At 37.5% G+C, this 13,096-nt stretch overlaps 1 protein-coding gene across 3 annotated transcripts in view; it reads right to left on the bottom strand.

Annotated features, from left to right (window-relative positions):
* Positions 1 to 2,123: 2,123 nt before the first annotated feature.
* Positions 2,124 to 13,096, bottom strand: part of pcyt1ba (phosphate cytidylyltransferase 1B, choline a) — a 99,300-nt gene continuing 88,327 nt past the window's right edge. For all 3 annotated transcript variants that reach the window (XM_059968181.1, XM_059968179.1, XM_059968180.1), the window contains exon 8: positions 2,124 to 10,910. In XM_059968181.1, the coding sequence (XP_059824164.1) occupies positions 10,710 to 10,910 (201 nt within the window). In that variant the 3' untranslated portion in view covers positions 2,124 to 10,709. The remainder of the gene's footprint in view (positions 10,911 to 13,096) is intronic.

Here is a 13,096-nt window from a genome sequence, read left to right as displayed (position 1 = left end):
TCGAGGCATTGAGCTCAAAAGTCAAGAGGTTACGTTGCAACTTTGTAAAACTCTGGTTGGGCAACATCTGGAGTGTTGCATGTAGTTCTGGTCACCCCATCTTTCAGAAGAATGTTGGGGTTTTGGAGAGGGTGCAGAAGAGGTTTACCAGGATTCTGCCTGGTTTAGAAGGCATGTGTTATCTTGAGAACCTGGGTTGTTTTCTCTGGAACAGTGGAGGCTGAGGGGAGATCTGATAGAGGTTTATAACATTATGAGAGGCATGGATACAGTGGACAGGGAGTATCTGACCCCAGGGTTGAAATGTCTAATACCCGAGGGCATGTATTGAAGGTGAGAGTGAGTAGGTCCAAAGGAGATGTGAGGGTTAAGTTTTTTTTTCCCCTCAAAGAATGGTGAATGCCTGGAATGCACTGCCTAGTATGGTGGTAGAGGCAAATACATTAGAGGCTTTTAAGAGTCGTTTGATAGGCACAGGGATATGGGGAAGATGTAGGGATATGGATATTAGTGTTTGGGTGTTCCTGATTTGCTTTTTAGCTGGTTTGGCACAGTATTGTGGCCAGATGGCCTGTCCCTCTATGTCCTATGTAGTATGATAGGGCTGGAGGTAGAAGACAATATTTAAAACATTTGGGCTCTCTCCTCATATTGAACAAATACTTGGGCCACGACATTTAATTCCTTTTAAAATGCCCTTTACAGACAATTTAAAAATTTCATGCATCTTGGAAGCTTTATTCAAAGCTCATTTATGCTATGGGGACAAAAGAGGAAAGTGATCAAATATTGCAAAGTTTATCTGAAGTAAAATAAAAACCAGTTTGAGATTCTACCTAAATCGGTTTACATGATCATGGGTAGAAAATCATCTACAGGTCTGTGTAATGGAATGCTATTGTTCAGACTTTATTTCTTTGCAGTACATAAGAATATATTGAAGTGAATATCTGTTGCCATTTTATTGGTCTGCAAAAAATGGGTTATCACATGAAACAGGCAATTTTAATTTGTGCACATTGCCACAAGAATTGCAAGTGGATTGATACAATACTGAACTAATTATGCAAAAGCAAAATAATGCAGATGGTGAAAGTTACTTAGAGTAATAAGAAAAAGACAGTGGCAACATCTATGGCAAGGAAAAGAGTTCATTCTGATCATCTTTCATTGGAAAAGGAAGAGTGGAGGTAAACCAGTTTTAAGATAAAAATAAAAGGCAAGAAGAGAAGTGAACAATGGGGAACGCTTACAACCAGCCAGAAGATCAAATCACAGAAGGAATGATGTTTCAGGGTGAAAGTAAGCATCATTGAGATTAGTAAAGAAAGGAAAGATCTACCAAGAGGAGGCATTGATGAGAAAATTAGAATTGCTATCTTAATGTGGTAAAAAATGTGTAATACTGAGGATACTGTAAAATTTTATATGAAAAAGAACTTCTATTACTGAAATGACAGTTTTACCATTGTTTCTGGAGGCTGTTAATTTGTCCAGCTAGATCACATGCCATTGACCCTTCAGCTCATATTAAATTTAATGCATTGCTGCATGTTGCCAGGGCAAAGAAAGACTGGGTTAGAAAATTAAAGTGACAAGTAACCAGAAACTTGGAATCATGCTTGAGACCACTGGTAGGTACATGTAATTTTATTTTAAAATAATTCACTGTGCCAACTATTTTAAAAAGGGCTGGTAGGTAAAATGCAGACTTGCCTAACTTGAGGATGTTACTCAACTGCCACAAATTTGGACAACGGATAAGATTTCACAGGACTCATAATTCCAGGTTGGGATGGGCAGGGTGAATATTCAGTTCAATAACTTTTAAAGCATGGGAGCAAGCACAAACTTTTTATCTTGCCATTTGTAACATGGTTGAAGCTGCCTGATGTTTTGTGCTGCCTCAAACAATTACATTTATTTTGTGCAAATAATACTGACACAAACCAGCTGGACTCCCTATCAGTTCAGATTTGGTTAGTTACCTTAATTTTCCTATTATCTATCCCATATTGGTAGAAGTTTCTTTCTTTATTTCATTGCTTTAATACTGTTTAATGAGAGTTGAGTATGTTGTATTCAGAAATATCTTACTCATTTTAAACCAAGAAAAAATTAACTGCATCAGATAGCTGGAACAAACCTGTTTTAAACTTGGTCTTTATTGTTTATTTGCATTTTTTTACAATCAGTGTATCTTAATAAATAACAATTTACATTAAAATGAGTGACTAGTACAATAACTGACTTAAAAATGTCTACAGAGGAACACAATAATGGTGTAGTAAAGCTAGGAGTATTCATAAATGAGTTGAATCAACATTTTGGTAAACAAGATACATGGAATGAATTTAGTGCAAATGCCTCAAAAAAGATATGCCATGACATTGCTTGGTTAAAACAGTCGAAAGAAAATCAAAATGGAGGACAGCTTTTGGTCAATCTTTGGGGAAAAATAAACCAAATTTCGATTAGAATAGGAAATTTACATTAATCAATTTCTAATTGATCTGAATTTTGTAAAAGCTGTAGTCCTGGTCTTTCCATTTATATAACTTACATTTTCATACAAAACTTGAACAGACCACTTTCCTCCATTTTCTGAGTTTCCTTTCTAAGCAGTGGCATAAATGAGTCTTTGTTCTAATTATTTTCTGGTTTTGCTTGGGTAATAATTACATAGGGGAATAAAAAGTGAGTATGGCTCTGTTCTTTTGAAAAGTCAACTTTTCTTGACCAAGAACTTTGTGTTGCCTGTAATGCCCTTTGTGTTTACATTTAAAAGTTTTGCATAAAAAATAATTTGAAAATTGAAAGGAGTACAGTACAGATTTACCTGCATGAAAATTGGACTCTAACAATTAAATTCTGAGGAAAAATTAGAGGTTAAGAATTGATTTGTTTGAAATAGAGTATTCCAGATAACAAAAGGAATTTACAGCGTAGATAGAAAACAGCTATTTCTATTATAAAAACAAAGTTCTGGAAATACTCAGCAGTTCAGTCAGCATCTGTTGAGAAAGAAACTGAGCTAACATTTCAGATTGATACTTCCCATCAGAACTATTTCTGCTATTTGGGAAGCTCAAAGTAATAAAGATAGCATAAAAAGTCAGGGATGAAATTAGGAAGCTCCTTTAAACATTGAATTTATGCAAGTCGTTGCTAGGTCAGTTCATTTTAAATCTGGGATTAGTAACTTTTTGCTAACCAAAGCAATTAAAAGAATTAGAGCAATAATAAGTATTTGGAGTTAGGGCACTGATCTCACAGACTGGTAGAATGTACTGAAGGTACGACTTGACTTTATCTTCCTACGTTCCTTCATACAGATAATAATGGGGTTAAAATATTTGCATTAATGAACTCTTTTACTATAGTTGAAAACACCAAGTTAGTTTCACTTCTGTTGTACTACCTTTTCATTTCAAAAGAATGAACTTCAATTTATCCTGTACTTATCTTCCCACATGGTAACTTTTTAACTTCAAATAAAGAGCATCAGTGAGTGTAAGTTTGACTGTGTTAAAATGAAAATTATTTCATTTAGAGGCCTTCTCAGGTTATAGATGGTGTAGCCCTTTGTTCTGCTTTCAAAAGTTTGTTCCTTTTAAGTATAGCAGAACCCTGAAGTGTTGGCGATTCCAAAAGCAATAAAAAATCTATCAGGAATTTGTAAACTCTTCATACTGTGAACAGTGAACCTACTGAGAATTAAAGAATAAAGACTCCTTCCTCTTGTGGCATGAAGTTAAATGTGAGCTTTGTCTAGTTGGTCTTTTCATTAGGTGGTAAATTACTACAAGCAGAGCCAAAGTGAAGCTTTCTGCAACCTAGTTAAAGGTCAGAGTTCCTCTGCCAACAGTCTCCCCTACAAAAAACTGTATGATGCTTAATTCTAGTGTTATTAGAAACAATTCCTCATTTAAATGATAAAAGCTCCTTACTTCATAATGGTATTTTGAAAACCACAGTAACATTTTAGTTGCTCCATTAAGCTATTTGGAAAACAAATAATGTTCACTCACATCCATACAAATCACACAGGAGAATGGGATTATGAATTGATACAAGATTGTTTTTGTTTCAATTCTGGGAAAAAATATTACTACTCTGCCATTTTGGGCAACTGGAATCCTTCCATATTTGAGCAATTTCCACGCAAACTAAATCAATTATTCATCGTCTATGAAAGAAACCAGGGTTGCTATTTTAAGGCAAATACGAGGAAATCTGTAGATAATGAAAATTCAAGCAACATGCACAAAATGCTGGTGGAACGCAACAGGCCATGCAGCATCAATAGGGAGAAACGCTGTGGACGTCTCGGCCCGAAACTCTGCCTGGCCTGCTGCGTTCCACCAGCATTTTGTGAGGGATGCTATTTAGCAGGTTTAGGTCTTCATCTGGATAGCTACTAGAATCAGAATCAGTCTCAAACCTGTATTTGCGTGTGTCTATTTTTAATATATTATAGCTATCACACTCTTAATTGACAGCATTTTATACTATTGTTGACAGCAGCTATCCACACTTCATGTAGAAAAAAGTTCATTTTTTTTACACCTTAAGTTCAATACATAAGTGTTTCACTCTGTACATTTCTATAATTCTGGAGTAAGATGAATGTGAGAGAGAAGATTATAATATTCCCTAATCCTCTAATGAAATTAGAGTTATCTAATAATATAAAAAGAAAGGTGCATGGGATATTTTGATTTAAACATTTTAAACCATTTTATTGTTTGCAGAGACTTTTGTAATAGATGCTAGGGGTGAGTGAAGTGCTATTGAAGGCTTGGTAATTTTGACTTTGTGATATTTTTGATCAGTTATTAACCATCAAACAGTCATTAAAATTTTATATAATGCAAACTCTCAGTACTACTCCACAAGCTCCAAAACCTGGGCCTTGTGACCTCCCTCTGCAACTGGACTTCTTCATCAGGAGACCACAGTCAGTGTGGGTCAGAAATAACATCTCGCTGACAATCAACACTGGCACGCCTCAAAAAATGTGTGGTTAGCACACTGCTCCACTCTCTACACCCATAACTATGTGGCTAGGCACAGCTCAAAGGACATCTATAAATTTGCTGATAACACAACTATTACTGGCAGAATATCAGATGGTGACAAGGATACGTACAGGAGTGAGATAGATAAGATGGTTGAATGGTGTTGCATAACAACTTTGCACTCAATGTCAGTAATACCAAGGAATTGATTGTGGATTTCAGGAGGGGGAACCTGAGGGAACACTCACCAGTCCTCACTGACGGATCAGCAGTGGAAGGGGTGTGCAGTTTCAAGTTTCTGGATGTCAACATCCCTGAAGATCTACCCTGGGCCAACATATTGATGCAATTACAAAGAAGGCACAGCAGGAACTACATTTCATTTGGAGTTTCAGGAGAATTGGTATGTTATCAAAAATGTACCAAGTTTCTACAGTTGTACAGTGGAGAGCATTCTAACTGGTTTCATCACCATCTGGTATGGAGGGGCCACTGCACAGGATCAGAAAAAGCTGCAGCAAGTTGTAGACTCAGCCAGCTCCATCATAGGAACTAATTATCCTAGTAGCGAGAACGTCGTCAAGAGATGGTGGCTCAGACAGCCATCATCTACCATAAAAGACACCCCTTCCCATCACCCAGGACGATTCCTCTTCTCATTCCTACCATCAAGGAAGAGCTAAATTTTAGGGACAGCTTCTTTCCTTTAGCAACCAGGTTTCTGAATGGACAATGATCTCATGTACACAACCTCACTATTTCATTATTTTCTCTCTATTTGCATTACTTATTTAAATATATATAAAATTGAAAATCTATAAATTACAATATTATGAATTGCACTGCTGCCGCAAACCAATGAATCTTACAATGAATACGCCAGGAATATTGAACCGGATTCTGATCAGAATTCATTCTGCTTGAGTATTAAAGAAAATATTAATGTAGAAAATTTTAAATCTGACTTTAAAGTCATTAAAGACTTTGATGATACAGATCCACAGATGACAGTCACTGTCTTTCTGTGGGAAATCCGCTGAAGATCTCCAGAGCTTTTCAACCTATAAACCCCCTTCATTGCTGGCCAATCAACGCTAAGTTGGATCAAAAATTTCCATCTGTTATATCTGATGCGGGAATATATATGATCTGGTCATGGGACGTCTGCATTATAACTATGGAAATCAGAGGACAATGGCACTGATGAACCTGTGCTTCCATTAGTATTCCTCATTTTCATGCCTGTTGCTCTTACATTCAGCTTTCTCCTCCATACAGAAGACTGGGGAGGTGTTCAGCATCAGTAATCCGAGATCAGTACAGCAGTCTAATTGGGAGAATGTCCATGGAAAGAGACTAGCCATCATTTTTTTAAATATGTATTGTACCTTGGTGTTAAAGTAGTGCATCCCATCATTAGTTGAAATAAAATCGAATGGCCTATAAGTTTAATAAAAGCTCACCATTCCAAAACATGCTTGCTAAACGAAGCTGTAGAAGGTGGGGAAAGTTGGGTAAGAACACCAACATACTGAACCACCACAAAAATATTAAGCTATTTTGAAACTGAATATATATGTATATATTAACATATATATGTTGAGTCTTATCCTTCCCATCAATTGTCTCTGAATTTCAACATTCACAGTCATAATAAAGATTGTATATGCTTCAAATTTGGTTTCTCAAACACTTGTAGTATATTTCATTCAACAATAAAGTAACCACATTAATTGAGGTACTGAGCAAATGTCTAAGTTTAAATTTGTGGTGAATTACATCTCATCACTTGTTCGTTGCCCTCTAACTATAATTGACTGAAGACTATACCCAATTTGTCTATATTAAACATCGTAGAAAAAGGTCAAAAATGGAGGGGATAAGACCATTATTCCCTAACTAGAGTTAGGTCCTGCTCTGCCCTTGAGTCAGTCAGTGAGATTGCTAGAAGCTGTTTCTGGTTGTCGAGTGAAGGATAGCTCTCATGTTATTCAGTTTTATAAACTGAGGCTGAGTTTTCCTTTAATGTGCTTTTGGGAAAGTGGACATTTATTTTCATAACATCCAAAGTTTGCCTCAATACATTATAAAACCCACTTTACCGTTTGAAGCTGTCATTCTTAAGTCACAACTTCTGATCTCCGATTGATGGCTCAAAATTTGCTCGTATTGGGCAACCTCATTGTATCCCATAGAGCAGAAAATGGAACCTCAATGACCTTGATAAATGAGAGAGCTAATATTCTATCTTACTTAACCATAAAGTCAGTGGCCGTGGCAAGTGAAGACAAGGAGAGAGCAGTGGGACGAAGATTGGTGCATAAATAGAACTTAACCGCCTGATGGAGACCAAAAGACATGGCAGCTGATTGGCGAGCAGCAACAAGTACACATTTCCACTTTTCCATGCTTCTTTCATTTATTGAAGTAAAAGTAAAGGTGGAGATTTTTAAAATTACAGTTGGTAGGGTTTTGAGAGGAATGGGGTCCCTAGCATTATCAGTGCTTTAAAATGAGTAACTAAGGGCTCAGTTCAATTCTGTTCAGGACTTTGTGCAATGGAGTGCTCCCATTCTATATGTGGGAAATTTCGGAAACTTCAAGGGTCCCTGGTAACCTGTGCACCATAAGTTGCCCAGCTTCTGCCCCTAAGTGATTGCAATGCCCATCTGGAGCCGAGGATTGACTCATTATGGAGTGCACATAGTGCTGAGAACATTGTAGAGTTTACTTAGTGAAAAGGTGACACTGCAAACAAAAATGAGTACACAGATGACATCTGCACAGGCAGAACAGGCTGCACCTGAACCAAAACAGGACTAACTTAATTACAGAGACATTCTTCAAACGAAAATTCAGAGTAAAGTGCTCTTGTAAGGGTGAAAAGTAAGGAAGGCAAGTCTAGGATACCCTAAATGTTATGGGATATTGAAGGTTTGATAATGAAATTATAGAAGCATATTGACAGGTATGGAGATTTGAAAATAAGTAAAGCCCTTCAGGAATACCAAAAGTGTAGGGGCTACACAAAAAACAGGAAAGTAAAGGACTACAAGATATCATTGGCAGACAAGTATAAAGGGAATTCCAAAACGTTTTATAAGTATTATAGGGGCAAGAGAAATGTTTGTGAAGGATCAAAAGTGCAACCAAAAGATGGAGCCAGAAGATGTGGATGAGGTCTTAAGTGAATACTTATCAGTATTTACCAAAGAGAAAGACGTAGTTACAGATTTCAGGGAGGAGGACAGGGATGTTTTACAGCATTAAAAAGATGCTTTATTGAGCATAATCTATTTAAGATCTGTCTTATTCGCTATGGGAGGCAAGGAAGGAGCCATCTAGGGCTTTGGCAAAGACTTTAAAATCTTCAGTGGCCATAGGTAAAGTTGCAGATTGCTGGACACACCAAGTGTCCGGCCTTTACTCAAGAAGCATGACAGAACCTTTATTCAAGAAGCACATCAGAAATAAACCAAGTAGTTCCCTCATGAAAAACTGGTCTAAGAAGTTGGATCCCACAGAATCCAAGGCAAGTTAACAAAATGCATCCACAGTAGGCTTGGTAGTAGGACAAGGAGGATGGTTGCTTTTGTGATTGAAAATCTGTGGCATGTGGTGCTGACAGTGAGAGGGTTATTTTCAGTAGGTGGAACTTAACCCTGATGTCAAAGAGATAATGGATGTTGGAAGGCCAATAAAATATAGGACATGTACCCCGAAAAGAAGGGCTCAAGGGATTATTCAGGAGGGAGGGACCTTTGTGTGACAAGTTCATGGATCCCTAAATTTGACAGCACAAGTAGGTAAGGCAAAGAATAAAAGAGCAATGAGGTCATAGCACAACCTTATAAAACACTCCTGCCACAAAATGGGAAGGTTGTAAATGAACCAGAGAGGTTGCAGATGAGTTACCAGGATGATGCCTGAGCTGGAACTTTTCAGTTCCAAGGAAAGACTGGATTTGTTTTTCTTGAAGCAGAAGCAGCTGACTGGGAACCAAAACTATAAGAGGCATAGATTACGTAGAAAGTTGAACACTGTTCCTTACAGCAGATGAATCTTTAGCTGGAGGACACAAGTTTAGGGTAAAAGATTTAAAAGGAAGATTTATGTTCACCTGGGGGCTGGTTGAAATCTGGATTGCAGTGTCTGAGTGGGTACTGCAGGTAGGTACCCTCCCAACACTGAAGATGCAAATGGATGAGCACTGGCATTGCCAAGTCATAGAAGGCCATGGACCAAATGGAATTGGTGTAGGTGGGAATACAGTGGACTGAATGTGCGGCTGAGAGACAGGGCTGTGTGATTCTAACCAATGAAATTTTAACGCAGAAAGCAACAGCAAAAGAACAGGATGAAACAGAAGTAAATTCAAAATAGAAGGAAAAAATAGAACAGGAAAGAGAGATTTAACTAAAATAGGAAAGGGATGATGAAAAAAGTACAATATAAAAAAATCTACGAGCAAACTTTTACATACAGATATGAAACTGTTTTCAGTTGTTCTCTTTTTGGTTTGAAAAGGTTGGAGGGAGAGATTTGTTGGAACATCAATATTACCAGATCATCAATAGATACCAGCCCTACCTTTGGGCAATATCTAATTATCTTTAGCAGCACTAATTGTTTAAGTATTTCTGGAGCTTGTTTAGAATGTCATAGGAAGCTCATACAGTGAATACAGAGATTCTGCAGACGCTGTAAATCTTGAGCAACTCACACAAATTGCTGGAGGAATTCAGCAAGTCAGGCAGCATCTACGGAAGGGAATAAACATTCAACATTTCGCGCTGAGACCCTTCATTTGGACTGGAAAGGAAAGGAATAGAAACCAGAATAGCTTGTTTTCCTGAATTTTAACAGCACAGTAATGATGATTTTTAACTCATGGGACGTCTTCAGCACAGATTGCAAAGAGCTTTAAAGGCCAATAACTGCATGTACATTTGAAGCCATATGTTAATTCACAGCACTGTTTCCACAGTCAGCTTTAAAAGTAGGGTTTGCCTGCTTTACTTCACTTTGTCTTATAAAACGAAAATGTGAAACATATATAGTTGAAGTAAATTCTATATCTGAGACATACATAAGAATCTACCAACCTGCTCAATAATTCAGAAGATTGCAAATATTACAAGGTGTGTTATTTTGACTTTACCTATTTTTAAAGTCATTTTATATTAAATTTGAAGGAGTGTTACTAATTATTTATATAAGAAGCTATGCTAGGGAAGTTGTAATTCTGAGTTAGGTTATTAAATAAGAAGTTTTAAAATCTGCCTTCAGTGCTTTGTCTAATATGTGGGGTCATCCCTTTTTAGCAAATTTTCATAGTACCAGTCTGAAGTCTTTTATCTACTAATTCCCATAACTGTTGCCCTCTAAGATTGCTTTGATTTTGCATTGATGGGTGTCTCGTATGATATTCTCTAGCAAATTGGGAACCATTTATACTGCTGCATCAATATTAAATATAGAGCTAATTCCTGCAGTGGGGAGGATGGTACGATCTTGTCACTACTGTTTGTGATGTATGCACAATCAACTTGTTGTAATCATAGTAATGATCAAATTCTATTAAATGCCTGAGAATAATGGAGAGCAAAAGAGAAAGGTCACGGTTTGCCTGAGATAGTATCAGTGCTGATCCTGTTCATCTGCTCATGTACTGCTTTTCCTTATCATTCAGTTTTCATCCTCCTCTCCATCACTGTTGCTACTGACAGAGGCAGAAGCAGCTTTCGGTGAAGATGGGGGTGAAGTTTTACTAAATGGCCACTGGAACGTGGGAGACTGCGACCGTTCTCTTGTTGGGCTGCTTGAGGGACTTTGTCTTGGAGACAATGCTTGAAGCATCCGACCACCTCGCTCCTGGAAAACCTGTTTCTGTAAGACATGAAGGTTAAAGAAATGTAATAAACTACTTCAGATGAAAAAAAAACAATTAATAAGAATTACTATAAAGTCCACTCTAATAAGTAAACATACACTGCAATAAAAAGTTTAAGCCAAATGTTCATCTACCAAAGGCATGTTGATTTGTGCAGCCACAAGCAGAATTGAGTCTCTTAGCTAATAGCTTGATATTAAAGACATGCACAAAAATAAGCACCACGCTCTTGGTATTAATGCCAACAGTCAGTTTGATTTACTCGACCAAGTACAAAGTTGAGGCCAACCAGAATGTCAATCCTTGAAGAAATTTACGGACATGATTGAGTTTTTTTTTTGAAGAGGTTGATGAATGTGAATGATGAAGATTGAGCTGTGGATGTTGTCTTTGGATTTTAGAAAAGCGGGTGCTTGATGATGTTGCTCACGGAAGACTCATTTAGAAGACTAAGCTGCATAGGATTCACAGTGGATTAACTATTTGTACTCAGAATTGGCGCCCATAGAAGATGGAGTATAGTGGTCGATGGAACTTATTCTGGGTGATTTGTGACTGGCAATGTTCCACAGGGATCCATACCTGGACTTCTGCTGTTTGTAACATCAATAAATAACCTGTACAAAAAATGTGGTTGGGTGGGTTAGTGAGTTTACATATGATACAAAGGCTAGTGGTGTTTTGGAAAATATAGAAGACTGCAAAGAATACAGTAGAATGTAGAAGAGTTGATATAGGTGGAAAAATAGCAAATGGAGTTTAAACTGGCCAAACATGAAGTGCTGCACCTTGAGAGAGTACACTGTTAAGAGTAAGACCCTTAGCAGCATTGATGAGCAGAGGGATCTTGGGGTCCAAGTTCATAGCGCCATGAAAGGAGCTACACAGGTTGATAAAATGGGTAAGAAGGCATAAGACATATTTGCCTTTATTAGTCGAGGAAATTAATTCAAAAGCACTCGCAGGCTGCCCCAGCACACCCTCAGGTGGGTGTGTTGGTTAACACAAATGATGCACTTCACTGTTTCAATGTACATGTGATAAATAAATCTGAATCTTGAGCTTGGAACATAAAGGACTGAAATATTGTTTTAAGTTTTGGTTGCCCCATTACAGGAAGAAAATCATGGGTTTGGAGAGAGTACAGAAGAAGTTTACAAAGATGTTACCTGGATTAGAGGGCATGTGCTATAAGGAGAAGTTGGACAAACTTGTTTGTTTTCTGGAGAGACAGAGGGGAGATCTGTTATAAGTTAATAAGATTATGAAAGGCATAGATAGAGAGCCAATATCTTTTCCCCATGGTTGAGAGAGCATGCACTAAGGTGATGGGGTAAGTTTAAAGGAGACATGCGGGTTAAGTTTTTTTACAGAGTGCTGTGTGTCTGAACATAGCACATAACGAAGGAATGGGTGTGTTCCTGGAATGCACTACCTGGGGTGGTGGTGGAGGCAAACATAATAGAACCCTTTAAGAGACTCTTAGATAGACACCAGAATGTGAAGACAACAGGAGGACATCATATAGGAGAAGGTATGAGTTTAGTTGGCTCTTTCATTATTAATTTAATTAGCTTGGCACGATATTGCAGACTGAAGAATCTGTTTCTGTGCTGTACTGTCCAATGTTCTAAATGAGATTGCACACAGTGTTCCGGATGAATTAGCTTTCCTTTTTTGTTCGGTAATTTTTCAAGTCAATATTTCATTGTTTGCTGATGGAAAATCACATTTGACTGATGCAACACATCTTGCAAGATGATCACCAAGGTGATTTTTAAAGGAAGTTTATTCAAGATGCACCATTTTTCTCCCACCTTGTATTAGTTTCTTTTCACACCTCACTCAGTCTGTACAGTATTAACCAGACTCCACGGGAACCAGGCTATTGTCATTCAGATCTCAGTTTAAGTAGCAGATTAATGTAGTAAAGATCAACAATATCCTCACCTACCATGATTATACCCTTATTTAGGGGGTATGATTGCAGAATAATCAAAAATGAACAATTTCCCTCTTTCCCTATTAGTGATCAGTTAATTCAGGAACTAAACCTGTAACATTTCTAGTTTCTGTGACTTTGTCACTCAGTGCAAACTTAATGAGTACTTGGAGGAAGCCTATGACACCATGTATCATTCCAATTTCCAAACACACATGAAATCTGTGCACAAGATAATGA

Source organism: Hypanus sabinus, chromosome 4 (assembly GCF_030144855.1).
Source record: "Hypanus sabinus isolate sHypSab1 chromosome 4, sHypSab1.hap1, whole genome shotgun sequence".
Taxonomy (NCBI): domain Eukaryota; kingdom Metazoa; phylum Chordata; class Chondrichthyes; order Myliobatiformes; family Dasyatidae; genus Hypanus; species Hypanus sabinus.
Note: the sequence above shows the minus strand (reverse complement) of the source record. Positions and strands in the feature narration are given on the sequence as shown.